Below are 20,489 nucleotides of genomic sequence, written 5' to 3'. Positions count from 1 at the left end.
CAGCAATTTAACTTTCTTGGAGAAATGAAGTGCTGTAGCCACTGGAAGTGGTGGCCATTTTCTATCACTCTCAAGAGTCTGGGCCAATACAATGCGCAGTCTGCATTGTGGACGTGGAAGAATGTCATTCGAAAAGCCCACTACTATATCATGCTGCAAGGTAAATTCTCCCTCCATCGTTCTTGTGGGTCACAGCTACAAAGCACTCTTCCAAAACGAGGTATCTTTCAATATACATCCACCACTAGTGAAATTCAATTTCTAGCTCAGCAATCTTACCATAAAGGCAACGTTGACGCCAGTTCGCACAGCGGGCCCTGAGCTCTCCAGAATGTCTGGAGTCATGAGGGGGGTGGAAGAGAGGGCACTTCCATCTAGGAGCCACTCGCTGTAGCGCAAGCTGGAGATCTTCAGCCGCTTGGCAGGGTCCACTGTGAGGAGACCTGGTCGGATAAGTCAGTGGAAGATAAATTAGTAATTTAAAAATGGAAGGCAAAAATACAGTTTTTTGCTTCCAGGATCTCTCAAAGGCTGCACCAGGCCCTGAATAATTCTACATTGGAAGCAGCCAGTTTCATTTGGTGGGAACAGCAGGGCACATAATGTGGCACCAGGGGTGATTGCACATTGTTTTTATCCAAAGTCACAGCTCCTGAGGGCTTCTAAAAATGGAAATGTATCCTTTTTCAGTAAGTTTTTATTTTTATTATAGGAGTCATTGGGGGGGCTGAAAGGGCCACGAAAATTACTAGGGTGCATTGTTTTGGAGGCAGGTCTGCAGCTCAATGTTTACTAAGTTCATGGCTACATATGATAATCAAAAAACAGCCAGAACCAAGAAAACAGAAATAACATCAGAAGTGTCTTGATTTATTAAGGCTGCTGTGCTATGTCTGCTCACCATACTGCTTGCAATGGAGCTTACTTTTCAATACACAGGAATATATGGGCTTTACTAAAGTTAAAATTCAAGTGTTTGTTATCTTCATTCTTCTGTTGCATTAATTTAATGGAACGCTAGAAAGCTGAAAGCAGCTATTTTCACCAGCTCAAAAAATGTTCCTCATTTCTAACTGTAATTTTATTTACGGTCCTTGGCCAAAATATATCAAAGTTATAAAAACATTATTAATAAAAGCATTCTTGCAAAAGCTAATAAAAAAGAAATTAAAAACCCAATGCACATGTAAACAGGAAGCATTACCCACCAACATAGAGGAAACATAAAAGAGGCAATCCTTTAACATCTTGTTCCATCCTTTAACCACAAGTCTGATCCTTAATTATTTGTTTGCATGTATATTTTTAAGCAGGGTTTGCACTTCCCCCCCCCCAACAAAAATGACTTGTTATTGTATGGGCCACACCTTATACTACTACAAAAAGATGGTGTGGTGGTTGTAGTGAAAAAGGGGCCAGAGACAGGGGCCGGAATCCTCTATGCATTATATTGCCACATGACCATGATAGTTACGTAGCGACAGACCAAGATGGATTGTCCAGAAGAACGCAGTATTTCCTTAACTAGCCTGTTCATCTTTTGTATGAACAGAAATTATTCAGCAATACCTACAGACTTTAAATTCCTAAAATCAGAGCTCCCTCTCCCTACTTCACCAATACGATTTGGGGATTTTTCTGCAGAGGCAACGTAGTTTTCCTCACATAAATCCTGAGTTGTTCCCAACCATACAAAACTCCAAGCAGAGAATAAGGAGAAGACTCGGGGAGTTCCCCTTCCATCCTCTCACAGGTTATGTCTCATCTCATTTTTTGCAATATGTCCCTCAGTTTGAAGTATATCACCATCACCTCTAACCAGCTCCTTGGCCTCTTCAGACACATTCTTCCAGGCCTCGCCCTCCAGGGAAAACCGACCTTCCTTGATCTTGTGCATGATTTCTGCTGCATGGTTTGCAGCGCTCCCTTCCTGGCTGCTGTGGAAGGGGACCTGTCCAGAGAGCATTGTATACTGCAAGGGGTAGGAGAACACATGATAGTGCACTGGTCAAGGTGTTGCTTTTACAAGGTGTTGTAAAATTCTACATTTCTGGAGAACACACACCCATCAGAGCAGGGGAAAAACAGCATGCCACTCCCAGTTAAATTTCTGGTTTGGGATGTCTTAACACAAACATTATGAGACAAAAGTTCTGTACTTAGTCCCTCCCCTCTCTTTTTAAAAGTTGTTGTCTAAATTGTAAGTGTAAGGTGTTCTGAACCTTAGGAATAGGGAGGAAATGCAATGATACCTGAATAAATAAATAAATACATATAACACAAGAACAACCACCTCAGTTCACTAGGAAGCAGGGGAAAAAGTTAGCAGTCCTCATGTTTTGTAGAGAAAGTCCAAGAAAAGGAGTAAGCAAGTATTGGAAAGTGTGAAGATGGTGCTGGATGTGAGAAAAGCTGCAACACTTCTGGTAAGGAACAGAAAGCGATACAGGTTTTTTGGAACAAGTTAGGAATATTGGATTTATGTTGTAAATTCTCTGAAATAGAATATAAAGGAAGCCAATCAGATGATCCAGTAGGAAGCTCACAGATAAGTCCTGTTGCAAAAGGATCTTGTAGCACCTCTGAGATTGAAAGAAGCCTTTCATAGACTTAAATCTAGAGGCTGGATGGCCATCTGTTGAATATGCATTGATTGAGAGTTCCTGCATGACAGGGGGTTGGACCGGATGGCCCTTGGGATCTCTTCCAACTCTGATTCTATGAGCCTGTAGAAGCTATAGTATATCCATAAAAGAAGCTATAGTAGATCCACAAAGAGGCAGCAAGGCTGCTTGGAAGTGATCTGGGTGAAGTAGAAGCCTCTTAAGGGTACATTTTAGCCCTGACTCTTGTTTTTCCACTCCTTCCGTGAAGGTTATTTTGCTCCCGTCTCACCTACCAAGATAACCCCAAGGCTCCAGAGGTCACACGACTCATCATAGCCCCCGTCCTGCAAGAGCTCAGGCGCGGCATACTGCAGAGTGAAACAGGGTGTCTGCATGGGCTGAGAGTTCTGAGGTCGCAGGCGGGCAAAGCCAAAGTCAATCACCTTCACAGGGGCTCCTTCCGATTCGTCCGCATATAGGATGTTCTAAGAGTGAAGCACATAGAAAGCAATTGGGCTTCCAGTTATTTCTGTCCTGGCCTCCCTCCTGCTCTGCCCAGGATGTGGCTTCCAGCCATCAGTCTTGGTGCGAGGGTCCAGGAATGGCCAGAACCTAAGAAAAGTGGCGCCGGGGAGAACCCCTATGCAAACCCCAACTCTCCAAAGCCTTCCACCAAGAGCTAGATGATTAGCTCCTCATCCCTCCTCTTTTCAGTACCTCAGGCTTAAGGTCACGGTGAACAACCCCTGCATCATGCATGAAACTGACAGCAGAAACCAGGCTGCGCATAATCTGGCTGGCTTCCGACTCGCTAAAGTGCTGCTTCTTCTTGATGCGGTCAAAGAGTTCCCCTCCTCGGAGCAATTCCATCACCAGATATGTATGGTACTGTTAAAAAGGAAAAGGATAAAGAATTAAGAAACTGGCTCCAGGTCTCGGTGTAAAGCTCAAAGGACTATTTATGTTAGATAAAATCAATGGCCTTTCTAGGCCACCATTTTGTTGCCATTCAGATGACTCAGGAGGAAGCTCACACATAAGACATGTTGCAAAGGGATCTTGTAGCACTCTGAGATTGAAAGAAGTCTTTTGTAGACTTAAATCTATTTCATTGGACGTACTTAAGTCTCCAAAGGCTTATGCTACTGACTTCTTTCAGTTAGTCTTAAAAGTGTGTTGCAGGAACTGTGCTTGAAAGTAACTTGTTACAAAAAACAAATCACTTGTAGTTCATACCTGTTCTAATTAAATAACAACTAAAGAATACCAGAACTGTTGAGTGCTCATGGTTCATTTTACTCCTTTTGTATTCCCATAACTGCTTTTGTTTAAAATTATAAGGGATGGCCTCATTACTTATTTATAAGTCAATGACTTGAAACATTCTGAAGTTTTTTTTAAAAAAAGTAATCATTACAGTTACTTTTGAATAACAGTATAGTCTACAAGTACTTTCCCCAAATTGTAACTATAATAGCAACAGATTACATGGTGGCATTGTCTTAGAACTAATAACTAACTAATAGCTTTTTAAATTTAACTTTCAAGGAAGTAGACTGAAGTCTACAAAAGCTTGTGCTGCCAACTTCTTTCTTTCAGTTAGTCTCAAAGGTGCTACAAGATCTCTCTACATACTGATTCTACAGACTAACATGGCTATATCTTTGAATTTCCAAGCTCTTGGCATGATTGGGGCAAGGCTCAGCAGGTCAAGACAGGAAAGGCCTTGGGGTTTTTAAAAACTACCTGACACTATGTAAATGTACATTTAGGCTACGCTTATCCTATTGCAATTTAAAAGTATACTTTTTAATTTTTCCAGTTGTTTATGCCACCACTATTGCCATAACATTCAGCAATATGCAGGGATTATGATTTACGCCAGTACCAATAAAACATTACTAAGGATTCTGAATCGTGTAATATGGGCGGAGGTGAATGGGGCAAGGCAGATATAAAATCTTTACATAGAACATCTTCATTTACTTAATCATAAATTAAGATCAGTAAAGTATTTGAAAGTGCAAATCTTTGTAATTTTTTAAAAATCCAATCAAGAACTTCCAGCCAGAATGGAATTATTTTAGAACTACCAACCCACATTTATCAACATTATTACAGTCTCTCCAGCATCTATCACAGATTGTTATTCATACTGTGTAGTCTTAAGGGGCGCACTGATGATACTCCTTAATAGTGTCTTTCTTTGCAATTGCAGATAGCAATTTATATGGGACAGAACTCCAAATCCTATTCCCTCTGGCACTCTGTACTGCTGAGTTTCTTAATGTACATATAGTGTAAACCAGTGGTTCTCAACCTTCCTAATACTGAGACCCTTTAATACAGTTACCCATGTTGTGGCGACTCCCAACCATAAAAACATTTTCACTGCTACATGCAAATATGTGTTTTCTGATGGTCTTAGGCGACCCCTGTGAAAGGGTCATTCGATCCACAGGTTGGGAACCACTGGTATACTCTGGGAGCTGTTACAAGTAAGACATGGACTATAAACATAGTAGCTAAATAAACAGGAAAGAAGAGAAGGATGTGCTATAATAGGATTTCTGTATGGGGAATACTGTCACCTCTAGGAGCAAAAAAGCAAAGAGAGGGTTTACCTGGTCATGATGGACATCATGTAACTTGACAATGTTTGGGTGGGCTTCACAGATTTGCAAGGCAGCCACTTCACGCTGTGTGTTCACTTCCATTCTGGATTTAGGAGTGGGATGGAGTTAGAAACACAGCCATTTTGGTATGGCAATGCCATGCATTGAAATGACTAAAAATACAGAATACAAAATAATAACTAAAACATAGAATGCATACAGTTCTCCAAAGCCATGAAAGGGAAACCTGTGGCCCTCCCAATGTTGCTCAATGGCACACTCCACTATTGGCTTGTGCTAGCTAGGAATCTGGAAGAAGATGGACTCCAACAATATCTGGAGGGCCATCTTTTCCACTCCCAGCCTACTCTTTGCTTGCCTTGGTGAAGGCATCCCAGTGAAGTCAATGGTTGGGTCATTCAAGAACCAAATTTAAGATATATTAAGAAGATCTCAGCTGAATCAAATCTATGGCCTTATCTAGTCTGACATCTTGCTTCTCACCAGAGCCTGGGAAATATTGAAAATTAATTCATTATACCAAATTCATTAAAATTCCCAAAATTCATTTCAATAGGCAATATTTTAAACTGCTAAACTGGAACCAGTGTTAATTTGCTCTTTCTCATTAATTCATTGGTTATACCTCAGTTAACGCAGTAGATGTGTTTCTGGTCTTTGTTTCTTTAACAGAAGAAGCAGACAAAAAGATGGAAAGAATGGGGATAGGTCTCTTTACAGGCCTTTTTAACCATCTTTCCAATGCCAATGCTACAAAACAACAACAACAAAACAAAACATTCCAGGTAGACAGAAGACAAGAAAAGGGGAGCTGGGCTGGGCTCCTGTAAAAAGACTTTGTAGAAAAGGAACTTCTTTGTCAGACTTTGTTAACTGAGGTATGCTTGCACTGAAAATCACCTTTTGCTGATAATCTTGACAGCAAATTCTGCTCCATTTTGGCGCTGCCGACAGCGACGGCATAAAGAGAAGCTTCCCTCACCAAGTGGTGGCTCCTTCAAGTCCATCTCATACTTTTGGAAGAATGAAGAATCCTAGGCAAAAGAGGGAGAGAGCAGGGAGTTAAGAGTAGGACTCTAAGAGAGGATATGTCCCAAGCATAGACCCAGACAATTGGAGGAAACCTCTGTCTACATCAGTCATTCAAAAGCATTGCATTTAAAAGCATTAACTTTTTAAATTGGTTTACCTCAACAAAAATGTCAATGTTTGCAAAGGCATACTCTGAACAAATCTTGCCAAGAAAACCCTGTGACAGGTCCACCTTTAGGGCACCATAAGTTGGAAATGACTTGAAGGTACACAACAACAACGACAAATTCTCCTATACAATTGTTTCCATATAAACCTGTGTTTTGAGATCTGATGGGAGGCTCTTCTCTCTGTGCCACCTCCCTCATAGGGACATTTCGCAGGAACATGAGAAATAGCCTTCTTGATGGCTGCTTCCAGACTAAACTGGTGTCCTTCTTACTAACTCACTGGGAGTAGACGGAATCCTTGTTACAGTATTTTTATAGGCCTTTGATATTTGATTTTTAGGGAGGGAAACAGGCCTTGAACAATGAGATGGACTTTTAATTGATGTTTTAATTTGTTTTAACTGTTCTCAAATTTTTATGATGGCTTAATTGGTTTTTCACACTTGCATGCTATTAAATTTCAACTATGATAGTTTCAATTGTTGTAAACCATCTGGAGGAAAGGGAGGATATAAATAAATAGGAGCAGAAGACCTAAGACTTTGGCTAAGATCCTGCATCAAAAGATATCGTTATTATGATAGAGTTCTGTTGTTGCAGATACTCCTACTGATGCTACCCTTCCATAGATAGAGAGACAGATAGACATCTATCTATTTGAGACATCATATAAATTATCTACAAGACAATTGGAATAAGTTACTCCCTTTTCCAGAAATGACTTATGATAATTCTGTGCATCAAAGCACTGGACGTTCTCCATTTCTGGTGATCTATGGTGAAAACCTGTGGGCATTGCCAAGCCTTATGGTCACCCAGATTGACCTGGTATTTGTGACTGAGTTGGTGGGAAAAGTTTGTGATGCTTGGCCTGGAACTGAATTGGCTCTGAAAGAGGCCAAAGGACTTCTAAGAAATACGCTGACAAATAACATGGTCTTATTTGGTAATTTAAAGTGTACCTCTCTACCAAATTCTTGAAGAGTACTCAACCTTCCAAAAAGCTAGTTCTGAAGTTTGTTGGGCCTTTTGTGACAAAATGTTTGGGACACCAAGTGACGGCAGAATTGGAGCTGTCCAAGACTTACACACATTTACACCCTATTTTTCATTTCAACTTACTTAAACCGGTATTTGAGAATAGTGAGTGGCATCTTTCAGCCAAAACACCTCCCCTCATTCTAGTGGATGTTGAAAAATATTTGGAGGTAAAAAGAATTTTGGACTCTTCCAATTCAATAGTGAAGGAAAACTCCAATATCTGATCATAACACCACTCCTCAGAACAGTGACACTATACACTGAATGTTAAAAACAAAAGGGCAACAACATACTTGCTGGAAGGAGCATGCTACCCACCAATCTGTCCCACCACCCTCACAACTATGCACCTAGTCTCTGATGCCACACCAATCAGACAGAACACACCTTGCCAAAAAAAAAAACCCCAGGGAACACCCCACCCCCCCGGAAACTGCAGAGTAAAAAGTGAGTTTTTCTAAATCACAATAAAGCCTTAAAGAAATACTTTCATTATGAAAATGGCTATACATCATGTGTTACAACTGCACCAGAATCAATGTGAGTATAAAAATTTTTGTTAGTGTGGATCAGGCCATAGTTCTGAAAGTACAGTGGACCCTTTGTATACATGGGGGATCTGTTACAGACCCCCCTCCCGCATATGGGAAAAACCGCAGGACCTTAAGTCCTGTTGATTTTAATGGGGGGGCGCGTTCTTTGGCACGCGTGGCATTTTGTCCTCCCTCAGGTTTGCTGTCCGCGTGAGCTCAAATCTGTGTACAGCAAACCCACATATGGGGCATACAGATTGTAATTCAAGGAGCAAGAGAGAAGTAATCATAAATTTAAAATAACCAGCATCTCTTTGCAGTCAATCACAAAGCATGATCAATGCCATGTCAAAATGGCAGGTTATTTTTCCATGATGTGTCAAAGGCTTTTTGGCTTTTTTACTTGGGGCTAACAGATATTTTCCACCCCCATGGCAAGATGCGGTTAAGAGAATGCTTTCAACTGGTTGAATGAAAAGCTATGGGTGGCCCAAAGCTCACAAGGGTTCGATAACTTTCTGCCTATTAAGGAAGCAGCTTTGTAGGACAGATTAGAAAGTGCCTCCTTTGGGCATTATTAAAATCTCCCTTCAGTAGAGCCCCCCGGCAGCTCCCTCACCTTCACATGTTTTCTGTTTTTCCCTTCCAAGGGGGATTGTTACCTTCATCATGGCGCTACGGGCCACAGCAGAGCTTCCTGGGCGCTCCCCATCCAGCGCTGCCCCGAGGACATCAGCTGTCACAGCATTGCGGTTGAAGAGGATGGAAGGAGCAATGAAGGAATACCCCTTTAAAAAAAAGTGTAGGGGTTAGCAATTTCTCAAAGGTAGCTCAGAGGTGTCAAGCCCACAGTTTCTATGTCGTGTGTGAGATACCGTATATACTCGACTATAAATCAATTTCATGTATAAGTGGAGGGCAGGTTTTGGGGGCAAAACTGTGGCTAAGTCAAGTATAAAACCTAGAGGCATGTAACAAAGGATCTAAAAGATGAAGCAAAGGAAAACAAAGTAAAAAAACTTACAAAATTCCAGCAGGCAAGTTTGTGCTCATACTAAGAGCTGTATGGATGAGTGAACAGAGTGGGGTTCGTGCTTCCAGGGCAGATTACATTCTTGCCAGGGGATGATTACTTTTTAAAATAAGTATACTGCACTGTAGCGTAAGCCTGCGTAGACTTGGTCTACTTCCTCAGATGCTTGGAATGAACTGGAGCCCAGGACAGACCTTTATAATCAGCCTCTATGAACAGCCATAGAGATGTAAACTTGTTGGTATGGTGATGAGGTGACAAGTTCTATTTTAATTATGTTTGTTGAAGGACAAAAGCAAGAGTAAAGATGCTGCCTATGGTCTAGGTGAGTAGATGACCATATAAATGGTAGAGGGAGATTTGGAACATCAAGAACCAAAACATCAGAAGTCTTTGAAAGCATGTAATACAACTTCTTTTGCTCAATTAGTCTCAGAGGTGCTAAAGATCCCTTTACATACTGATATTCCAGACTAACAAGGCTATGTCTCTGAAGTCATTTTACTTAATTTGTTTCATATCCACATGGTAGATTTTTACTTGATAGGACTGGACGGCCCTATGAAGACGAGAGAAGGAAAATGAAGAGGCATTAAAGAGCCTTCTGAAACTTGAAGCTCAAGGGAATTTGCAGCTGGCAAAAACATGGAGGAGTTTAAACACACACACACACACACACACACACACACACACACAAGCACTTTCATTCAAACCTCATGTTCCACTTCATGAGGAAGTTTGTGCAAAGAACTTCCTGAAATGATGTGATCAGGAAAACAGACTGTGTTTGAGCTTGGGAGCAAGAGGAGGTCTTATGCTTTAGAGTTTGACTCTAATTCTTTCAACTTTAAAAATCAACAAATAATAAGGATCCTTTTACCTAAATGAAAAAATCCTGGGTTGATTCATTGTATGAGTTTTAGAGAATTAGCTTTAAAATGAATTTATTATGTATATTTGCATATGGAAAAAATGAATGCTTCTAAAGGGGAATAAATACTTTCCTTGCTGTAAGACCAGGATTCGTCTATGTTGTTGCTAACCTTTGCAGAAGCGTTCCTCTTTCTTGCTCACAAGGACTTTCTAGTCTGATTTTTAATGTAAGCACTTATATTATTTTTTTCAAAACTGCTGCATTGTTACTTAAGGAAAACACTTTTTAAAAGTCCATTAAACTTTTTGAAATTAAGTCAATCTAACCCAGCTCTTCCAAATGTGCTGCCTATTAGATACAATTCCAAATCTCCATGGGTTATGCTGGGTTGGAGGAATTGTAGTCTTGTACAAACATTTTGGGCATCAGACCAGGGAATGCTGATTTAACCAAATAATTGATTCAGAGCTATAGCTTGATGTAAAATACACTCATGTCCTTTCTATAAAACCAAATTTAAGCCAATGTAAAAACACTTCTCCTTTCCCCCTCAATAATACAAAGTTTGCCCTTTCCCAGGAGTACCAGCATCTCCAAAACAAGCACCAAAGTGGCCAGCGAAACCAGGCTGTGGGAATTGTTGCATGCTTATAGCCCCCTAGCCCTGCCCCAGATTATATATCCTCTCAGTCCTTAAAGAAAACATTAAATTTTCAAGCTTTCCCTCACAATCTCTCATTGGGCCCACAGTCAAGCCAAAATAAAGCTGCTTCGGGTCACTTTGGAGGTATGTTGTTTAAATGACACACGCATCTTAAAAACACATAAGCTGCGCTCCAGTTCTTAGGAGTGAAGCGTGGCTTTGGTGCGGCTTCCAGCCTTTTAGCACGCATGCATCATTTAAACAGCATACCTCCAAAGTGACCCGAAACAGCTTTATTTTGGCCTGTCTGTTTGGGCCCTTTGATACCTTTCTCTACTTCAACTGCATCCTTTTTGAAACAGAACAACTGGATTCATATGTGAGATACTAAATACGGCACTGCCCCATAATAGATTCAGCTGTATCTGGAATTCACCTGGAAGACACGATCAAGGCTGGGAGGGGTCCCAGCAGGTGAGTAGATGGGCTCCAAGCTGGTGAACTCCTCTGCGAAGTTTCGAACATCCAGCTCACTACGGATAAGGGGCTTGAAGGGAGGCTTCATTCGGCGTGCAGCTAGCTCTGTCCAGTCCAGACCCTGGAAAGATTAAGGCTGTGACTACATGATAAATATGCACTGGCTTACCTGTCATGGTTCTCCTCCATGGAATCCTGGGTGTTGTAGTTCTTTTCAAGGGGCTATAGACTTGGAAAAAGAGTCATGTTCTGTCCCCATCCTTATTGCCCCACAGATTTCTTACAAGAAACAACAGCAGCTACAACACTTTTAAACAGAATAGTATGGGAGATGTAAAGACGCTGTGAGTGGAAAGTCTGAGGCGCAATCCTTTAGGTAGGGTGATCTAAGTCCATGGCACAATGTGCTGCCCAAGGAGAGCCCAGCAAGCAATACTGCTATCCACCTTAGTCAAGGTTCATAGCAAGCAGGGCCAGCCAAGTTATTTTGACACATAAAGGGGGAAATCCCTCAAGAACTTCTCTATCTCTCTATTAGAAAGATAATATAAAAACAGATATATTTTTTTGGGTGGGGGAGATCCTATGTCCTCCCACATCTGCTCCCTGAGACAGCTTCCTCACTCTGTCTAACCATACAGTCAAGCCCTAATTCTTCTTACTGCAATGCACCATTCTGGTGCTCTGTTGTACCAACACAAAGAAAACTTAACTCTCAAGGACTATAGAGATCACCACATAAGATGCTAGTGATGGTAGTGAAGTGGAATTGCAAGTTATGATTCCTCTCCTTTTTGCATGATGTCGTCACTCATCCATTACCGATACACCAGTTTTTATCACACAGTTTCGCATTAATGAGATACCAGTGAATAACCACCAATACTGCTACACTAACACGATTGTGCAGGTGCATATTGTTCTAGTACTATAGCAGGGTTATTGTGAGATTGAAGCGGTGTGAGTGGCTGTCCCTGCTTCTGTTATGTCACAGACCTTCCGGTTTAGTGAAGAATTCTTGAGTTCTTAGTGTACTTATTTATGTATATGATTCTGATAATTGTCATAGTCCACAAAGTAGAATTTGGTTTGCAATAAATTGACTTGTTATTTAGCGCTCCCCCCCCCCATATTTTCTTCATGAATTATACTTTAATCCAAGACCAGCATAGGGGATTCAAACATGTTGCAACAATCTGGTTTTCAATCTTCATCATCATCAATAATAATAATAATAACAAAAATGCATGAGCAAAGTAGGAAGAAAAGGAAGTGGAGGCTGGGATCATGTGCGTTGTGCAGAAAACAGAGACCAGAAATATCTGTCACAAAACAAGGACTGTTGAGCTACTGAAAGGTAATTAGAAATAAATGCATTAATAGTGTTATTGCTACCATTGTACTCATGCTATAAAACTGCACAATTACAGTGCAAAAGCACCCTTGCGTGGTAATCCCCTATATATATATATATATATATATGGAACACTAACTAACTGCATAGCCAACGCAGCTGATGTTGCTGGAGCTTGGAATGCCGTTTATATCAGTCTACTCAGTCTTCCTATTTGTTAAATAAACAGTTGTCAGTGTTCTGGCTGCCTACAAAGATATCTTTTAAGTATTCAGTGCTTTGTCTTAACCAATAAAATTAACCTCCCCCTCCCAAAAATCTTCCTTGGCAAGTTCAAAAAAACATATCAGTCTATCTTTCCCTAACCTAGAAGGGGCTGGAACATAATGGACACCATCCCCAGCTAGCATGGCCTGAGATGGGAACTATAGTCCAACCCCTCTGAATCCTGCCCTGGGTTAGGGATGTTTGTGTCAGGAGAACAAAATGGGACCCAGATGTGGGAGAGAGGATATGTGGTCTTGTGTAGGGGAGCATTGGCAAGAAGGAAACCAGACCTCACCCTGAAGAAGGGGTGCTCTTTGATCTCTTGCGCTCCAGTGGGCCCCGAGCCCAAACGCTTCTTGGGGTCCTTGCAGAGCAGCTTCTGGAGCAGATCACGGGCCACAGGACCAATGACTGATGGGAATGGAGGGTTGCATTTCAGAATCCGCCTAGAACCCAGATAAAGACTTCATTATTCCATTAAAGTTCCCCCTTCTATCAACCACCTTTTCTTCAGGTTTCTTCTTATGCTGCAAAGTATGGAGGATAGGTTTATCAATAGAAGTGGCTCTATGCTGCCTTAAGGTTCAGTGACAAAATGTCACCAACTGCCAGCTGTGTGCAGGCAAACAAGCGGAGAGGAATATATTTCTTTCCTGTTCTGTGGGCTTCCCAAGGGCATCTGGACCTTTGGTTGACTTTAGCAGGGCTGTTCATCTGTTCTTAAGTCTTACTATTAGTCCTGCCAATATCCATCCCTCTTGACACGTGTGAGTTCTGCCCATCATTGTAAGGTCTTGCCATCCACACAACTCCTTCCTTTACCAGCCCTCCCAAACTAATAGGAGAAGCACATTATTACCTGTCAGCTTTTTCACATCTGTACTCATCCACAATACCCACCCCTTTTACCTCTCCAAGAAAGTCCATATCTATCTGACATTAATACCTTATCTCATCAACCTTCGGCTCCTCCACCAGTTAGTCCACGCTATCCTGGCCTCTTTCTTAATTCCTCCCTGCCACCCCCAAATTCCACAGCTGTCTCTCCTATGGACCCAGGGTCACCCTCACCTGGAAACCTCAGCCTGTGAGTTCTTTTCGCCCTCCAATGTGAAGGGTGAAGCGCCTGTCAGCAGCTCAAACATCAGGATTCCCAAGCTCCACCAGTCCACAGACTGTCAGGGGAAAAACAACAACACACCACCACCAAGATGGTTAGAAATGAAGATGGGGATTGTTTCACACACATCTGGAGAGCAGTGGTGATGAGAAGACTGTTTAAAGAGCTGTCAGTTTCCAAAGAAGAAGAAATTACAAACCAAACTGAATCAGTACTTCTTGTTCTTAACTTTGTGGTTAGTCTATTTTTATGAACATGAAAGTAAAGGCAAGAAACAAAAGGCATTTAAACTCTCCGCTGGAGACATGGGAGAAGGCTTTGATTTGCCAGTTAACAGCCAAATCCTAGCCTTCAGTTTACTTTAAGAAAGCTCTCCAATTTAAAGAAAAGTTCCAATTTGAATAGAATTAAGAACAAGGCACAACAGAAATCTATGCTATTTCCTACACCATTTGCTTAACAGGATTCGGAAACTGGCTTTCCAGATGTTTTTAGACAGTAACTCTCATCAGCATTGCCAGTGGTATGACAGTGCGGAATTTGTAGGCCAAAATATTTGAAACAGGGAAGGACACCCCCCACGTCCTACTTTTTAAGTTGGTGATAGCCTGCACTGGAACGTATAAGTCGGTGGTCACCTGAACTGGAATTTACAGTCCAGGTGACTAGAAAGACTTCTAAGAGAGCACACAAGGAAAGAAATTAAATAGGCCAATTCCCTTGCCTTTTGCTGGAACTTAGGAATTTGCCTTGCCAAACTGGGAGGTAAGAGGAAAAGAAAGGAACATGTTATAAGAGGCACTGCAGAGAAACAGTGAAGTATGAGTGCAGGCTGATTCCAGCTTCCTCTACTAATGATGGGGGTGGGGGGGAACCTTCAGACTCTGAAGCATGAATGAAGAACTTTAAAATGGAGAATCACAAGAATATCAGAAAGGGCATTGTAGCAAAGATATTTTACAGACTGTGGGCAGTTCTTCTCAAAGCAACTATCTGATGTGCCTTCAACTCTTTAAACCTTTCCGCTTCTTTATGCAACGAGCCTGGGGCACACAGAGTTCACCAGGTTCCATTCTGGCTCCACCCTGAACCTGGCCAGATTCATGATGATTCACAGTGGTACCACACTGGTTCCACATTGGTACCTCCTCTGACTTGTCACATCCTATTCTCACTCTGTTCATAACTTGCCAAGTGCTGTCTTCTGTAGCTAGGGGTGGGAGGGGTTTATATTATTTTGAAATGTAAAATTAAAATTGTAGTACCATGACATCAACATCTTTCCCAGTTCATCTTCCATGCCAGCTCTTTACCTACCAGATTTCCACATCTGGTTTGGCCCAATTCCAAGCCCTCTCTCCTCTATATCAAGTGTCTCACCTTGCCATGACCACTTTTGCTCCGTACAATCTCTGGGGCCATGTACTCGATGGTGCCGCAGAAGGAGAAGGTCCGTTCTTTCTGTGGTGGAGGGCATTTGTGGGAGGGGGAGAAAAAGAAATAGACTTGAATCTAAACTTTACTTTCAGTAAGAGGAGATCTTACTGTCCCTATATTGGGAGAAAGGCAGGATATAAGTAACTAAAATAATAATAATAATCCATTGAAGCAATGGGATTGTTGACCTACCATTCAACAATTGTTGATTCACCAGGCTGACTCACCATTCAACAACTGATTCAATCTATATATACTTCCAATAGGATTCAGACCAAAAAAAGGACACATCCTACTATAACTCAGAAAACAGCAGCCATCCCTAGAGTTGTCAATGTTTAAACTAGCTGCTATTATTCTAATTTAAACACAACTTAATGACCAAATGATAAGTTATAATCTGTGCCATGAAAAAAATTATCAAGACTGCACACAAGCTGTTAAAGGGACAAGAACTGGACAGGGTCAGTTGGCAACAGACAAATACCAAACCAGAGTTTGTTGTTTCTACTCAAGCATGCTTACACTCACTGCCTGCTTACTACAGCTTGGGATGGGGAAATGATTTCCACAGGGAGCCAGACTCACATCCTCAGTTACGAATTCCTTGCTCAGCCCGAAGTCTGTGAGCACCACGTGGCCCTCACTGTCCAGTAAGATGTTTTCCAGCTTCACATCACGGTAGATGATGCCAAGCTTGGGACAAGAAAGAGTGCAAATTTCAGAATTTACTGTGAGATCTATGAGACTAGGCAAGCTTTCTTCCTGTTTGCTTTGAATTCTAACGTACCAGGCTTCCCACAATCTGGTACCCTCCCAGGTGCACTGCACTACAACTTTCACCAACCCAGCACATAACTGGGTGGGCAAATAACTTTCTATGCCACACTGCCCTTATATTGCAATGACTTCCAGTGGTGGGTGAGAATCTCATTCTCATATTCTAGCTGATTGTTTTACTTGCAGATGCTGGGCTTGAACCTACCTTGCAAGAAAGGTGCTTGACCCAAGAAGCCATCACTACTTTCTGTGGGAAAATGAGTTTACCCAGCTTCTTCCCATCCCACTCCTCACCTTGTGCAGATGTTCAAGTGCCAAAATTATCTCTCCACTATAAAATTTCACCTCATCCTCAGAGAAGTGGTCTCGTTGGTACAAGTGGGTGAATAGTTCCCCACCACTCACATAGTCTAGGAGGGAAGAGATAGAAAGTCAGTTCAAGAAGTCCACCCAGGACACAATCTCAAGCTCCCCTCCTGATCCACTGCCTGCAGTCCTAATGAGTTTACACCAAGGATGAGGACTGTGCAATCCTGCAGATACTCTTAGGACTGTAACTCCCGGCATTCCTTACTAGCCAAGGCTACCCTAGGAGTTTCAGCCCAACAGCATCTTGATGGCCACACAATTCCCATCCCTGGTTTACACCAACGTAAAAGGGTGTTCCCTTGTCCAACATGGGCTTTTTGGTGTCTTTTTCCATGGTAAGGTTGTGTTTTATATATCTAAAGTTCTATTCTTCAATAATAGCAAACAGAGGTCACTTTTTACAAAAGGCTTTTCAAGGTTTCAGGTCCTCCTGGTTGCACAGAAAAGCTCAGAAATATGAACAACAGTAAGACTAGCACTGAATTTAAGCCAGAAATATCGAAGAAAAAAGAGTAACTGAAACCAAGAGGCTTACTGCTATGGTGTCCCAATATCACCCTACTGATTGCATACAAAAATAAAGAAAAGCAGTTTAAACATTTTCTTAAATAATCAAGTGAAATATGTAACAATTACAATATCCATGTATGTTCACCACTACTGTGGAGAATGGACATGGATGATGAGGTTTATATAGATATAAGGACGATGTCTTTATATTAACTAACATATGTGTGTGCCTGTGTTTGTAATTATTTTAATTATTTTAATATAGAATACAGCAACTAGGTTACTTACTAGAATTAGGTTTAGGGAACTGCCAGTAATTAAATTGCTGGGTCCAATTTAAATTGTTTTAATTTTCCAAGCCCTAAATGGTTTATAACTAAGATACCTCAAGGACTGTTTCTTTTGCAAACTAATGGGCGATTCAGGGCAGACAAAAAGGACTTTTCAAACATTGCATGAGGAGACTGTGGAACTCACTACTATAAAATGTGATTGATGATACAATTTGGATGATCCTACGGGGAACAGACATGGAAGAATTGGCTATCGATGGCTACTAGTCACAACAGTCATGTATACCCTCCAGTGTCAGAAGCAGCACCGTGCATTTGAACATCAATTCCAGGAGAACATGGATGGGAGGGAGCTGTTGGGGTTTTCCCACTGGGCTATCTGATGGCCAGTATGCAAAGAGAAGGCTTTGGTCTGATCTTGCTATGTTTCTGCATGGTACAATTCTTTTTATATTCTTAGGAAGCTGCCCGGGTATTAAAGTCCTCCCTGGAGACATTTCTGCAGGTGAGATAAAGATGCATGCAACCTGTGGCATGCACCTCACTTGCCAGGGAGAATAATTTGGCATCATTTCTGTTACCTTTTTGATGCCATTACAAATAGTTTTTTTTAACAATTCAGACAAGTTTTAAGAAAGTTCAATTTTTGACTAATGGTATTACTTGGCTTTTTAAAAAGTTCTTCTATTGCTGTTTTCTGTTCAACTGTCCAGTTTAATTGATGTTGCAATGTCTTTGCAGACTACACATTTTCCACTAAAAATCAACACTTTGTCTTGTTTTTTTAAAACAAATGTACACTGGCTTTGCGTACCTGAAAAACTTAAATAAATTACACAGGCAGCGAAGGACCTGTAACCCTCCACATATTTTTTGGACTCCCATCAGCTTCCAGTTCCCATCAGCTGCAGCCAGCATAAGATTGATAATGGGAGTTACATTCCAGCAACATCTAGAGGATTACAGCTTTTCCATGAGATCTAAAAATAATTTTGGAAGCAGACTTGAATCCTCTGCTCCTTCATCTCCCTTTCTCCCAGTTCATTTCTCATCCTAACCCCCAATTGCAGCTTCATACCTAGGATGAGGTGGAGTTTGGAGTCCGTCTGGAAGGCGTAGTGGAGTGTCACCAGGAAGGGTGACTGGCGGACATGTTCTAGCACCGTCCGCTCTGTGCGTGTGTGCTCTGTTGTCTTGGCCTTGGCCACAATGGCTGCTTTCCGCAATACTTTCATGGCATACAGCTTGTTGACATCGTGGCCGCTGAGCTTCCGCACAAGGAACACCTTTCCGTAAGCTAGGGTTGAGATGATAGATGGCTTAAGATACTCATTCACAGAGCCCCATTACACAACCCTATACTATCTTTATCCTTCACCCTTCTGCTTCCCATTCTTATAGCCCCTTTGCCTCTTTCTAACTGCAGTACAACATATACTTGACTATAAGTTGACTTCACGTATAAGTTGAGGGCAGGTTTTGGGGGCAAAATTATGGATATTAACATGACCCTTGGATAAGTCAAGGGTAAAACTTAGGGACACGCAACAAAGGACCTAAGTGATGAAGCAAAGGAAAATAATGCCAAAGAACCTACAATATTATGGCAGGCATAACTGTTTTCGCTCACACCAAAAGCTGGATGGAAGAGAGAGCAGAGGGAAATAAGTGCTTCCAGGACAGATTGTGCTCTTGTCTTTCACCAGGGGATGGTTCGCTTTTTAATAAGAGTTAAAACGTATTTTTAAACAAGTATAGTATTTACAGTGACCCATGGATACGTTGACCTAGGTTTTTGGGGTCAGTTTTTTCACTAAAATTTCTAGATTTATACATGAGTATATACTGTAGTGACTTATTTCACCTCAGATTTCATTAGCCACCTCAGTTAGCAGATTTTGGATGTGAACAAAAAGCAGCAAATGGTTAATTATTTCACTTGTTACTATACGGTTAGAGACAGGAAGATTTTCTGTCTCCTGTATCAAAATATCTTGGCTGGCACTCATTACTCTTAAAAGTTTAGGAGGGTTGGCAGTACCATTTGCTGCTCTGCTGCTTAGGAAGCAAAACCTCCTGGGCCATCCTTATATATAGTGTATAGGTTCATAATGAGAAGCATACAGAATCAAATGTTTTCCCTTACGGTCAGCAAGGACCTCCAAAATAATGCCTATCCACATTCACCATTTCATGCCCCTATTCTGATAATTCAGTCCAAATTTCAAACCAAGGCCAGATTTAATGTCAATCTGTTTGTCAGACATTGGAAGTTACATTTGCTATAGCATTTGAGAGTTTTGGATTTTGCTTCCTAACCTTTGTCGCCTTGTGTATATGGTGGTTGCATTGTGGGTTAAAACATTTTACAAAAATAATTTTAACCCCTCTGCAGCACAACAGCTTGTTTCTGCTTACCTCCAGTGCCCAGGACTTTGAGCAGTTCGAAGTTCTCCATGCCAACTTTCTCCTCATGACCCGTCAAATTTGCTGTTAGGGAACAAGACAAAAATACACAGTAAAGTGAAGAAGGCAGGCTACAATTGGAGAAGCAGGGGGACAACATGTCTAGAAGTCATTCATTGCGTTATCAATTTGCCACATTTATATTTTGCAATATAAATTTGCAACTTATAAAAGGAGAGCCCTCATATCCAGCTAACATTATGCAATGTGGAAAACCCATTTAAGCCAGTGAGACAAGTTCACTGTTTTCAGTGACATCGGGGCCATCACAGCAGGGACGTAGCCAAGAGGGGGGTTCTTGGGGTCCGGACCCCCCCTTCCGTTAGATAAAATGAATGGTGTGTGCTGCTGCGCTGCCGCACCCAAGCCCCATTATAATGGTGGCACTTAGTCTGGACCCCCCCCCTTCCCAAAATCCTGGCTACGTCCCTGATCAGAGGTCAACAGGCAACTTGAAGTTGCAAGCATTCACACACACACACACAGAGAGAGAGAGAGAGAGAGAGAGAGAGAGAGAGAGAGAGAGAGAGATTCATGTTAATTTCAGCCTCAGGAGTATAGTGGAGTCTTCTTCTTTGGAGGTTTTTAAACAGAGGCTGGAGGGCCATCTGTCAGGGGTGCTTTGAGTATGAGTTCCTGTATGGCAAGGAGTTGGATTGGATGGCCCCATGGGGCCTGTTCAGACTCTATGATTCTAGGACTTGATCACACAAGCCCCATATGATCACACAAGTCAATGAAAACGCAAACATACTGGTTTTGTCACATGCCTTTGTAACTGTGCAACTGGGGCTGAAGCCATGATCACAGAATCATAGACTTGGAAGAGACCACAAGGGCCATTCAGT

At 41.6% G+C, this 20,489-nt stretch overlaps 1 protein-coding gene across 3 annotated transcripts in view; it reads right to left on the bottom strand.

Moving 5' to 3' along the window:
* Positions 1–20,489, bottom strand: part of RPS6KA4 (ribosomal protein S6 kinase A4) — a 33,860-nt gene that overhangs the window by 3,582 nt on the left and 9,789 nt on the right. Inside the window, exons 2-16 of one of the 3 annotated variants that reach the window (XM_042439685.1) lie at positions 19,594–19,665; positions 18,254–18,472; positions 16,298–16,413; positions 15,812–15,919; positions 15,167–15,247; positions 13,738–13,841; positions 12,962–13,112; positions 11,005–11,166; positions 8,681–8,806; positions 6,143–6,276; positions 5,231–5,324; positions 3,324–3,494; positions 2,900–3,091; positions 1,813–1,972; positions 280–443 (exon numbers count right to left, since the gene is read on the bottom strand). In XM_042439685.1, the coding sequence (XP_042295619.1) occupies positions 280–443; positions 1,813–1,972; positions 2,900–3,091; positions 3,324–3,494; positions 5,231–5,324; positions 6,143–6,276; positions 8,681–8,806; positions 11,005–11,166; positions 12,962–13,112; positions 13,738–13,841; positions 15,167–15,247; positions 15,812–15,919; positions 16,298–16,413; positions 18,254–18,472; positions 19,594–19,665 (2,054 nt within the window). Of the gene's footprint in view, positions 1–279; positions 444–1,812; positions 1,973–2,899; positions 3,092–3,323; positions 3,495–5,230; positions 5,325–6,142; positions 6,277–8,680; positions 8,807–11,004; positions 11,167–12,961; positions 13,113–13,737; positions 13,842–15,166; positions 15,248–15,811; positions 15,920–16,297; positions 16,414–18,253; positions 18,473–19,593; positions 19,666–20,489 lie in introns of those variants that run through there. The other 2 variants (XM_042439686.1, XM_042439687.1) reach the window with 2 other exon arrangements.

This window comes from Sceloporus undulatus, chromosome 9 (assembly GCF_019175285.1).
Source record: "Sceloporus undulatus isolate JIND9_A2432 ecotype Alabama chromosome 9, SceUnd_v1.1, whole genome shotgun sequence".
Taxonomy (NCBI): domain Eukaryota; kingdom Metazoa; phylum Chordata; class Lepidosauria; order Squamata; family Phrynosomatidae; genus Sceloporus; species Sceloporus undulatus.
Note: the sequence above shows the minus strand (reverse complement) of the source record. Positions and strands in the feature narration are given on the sequence as shown.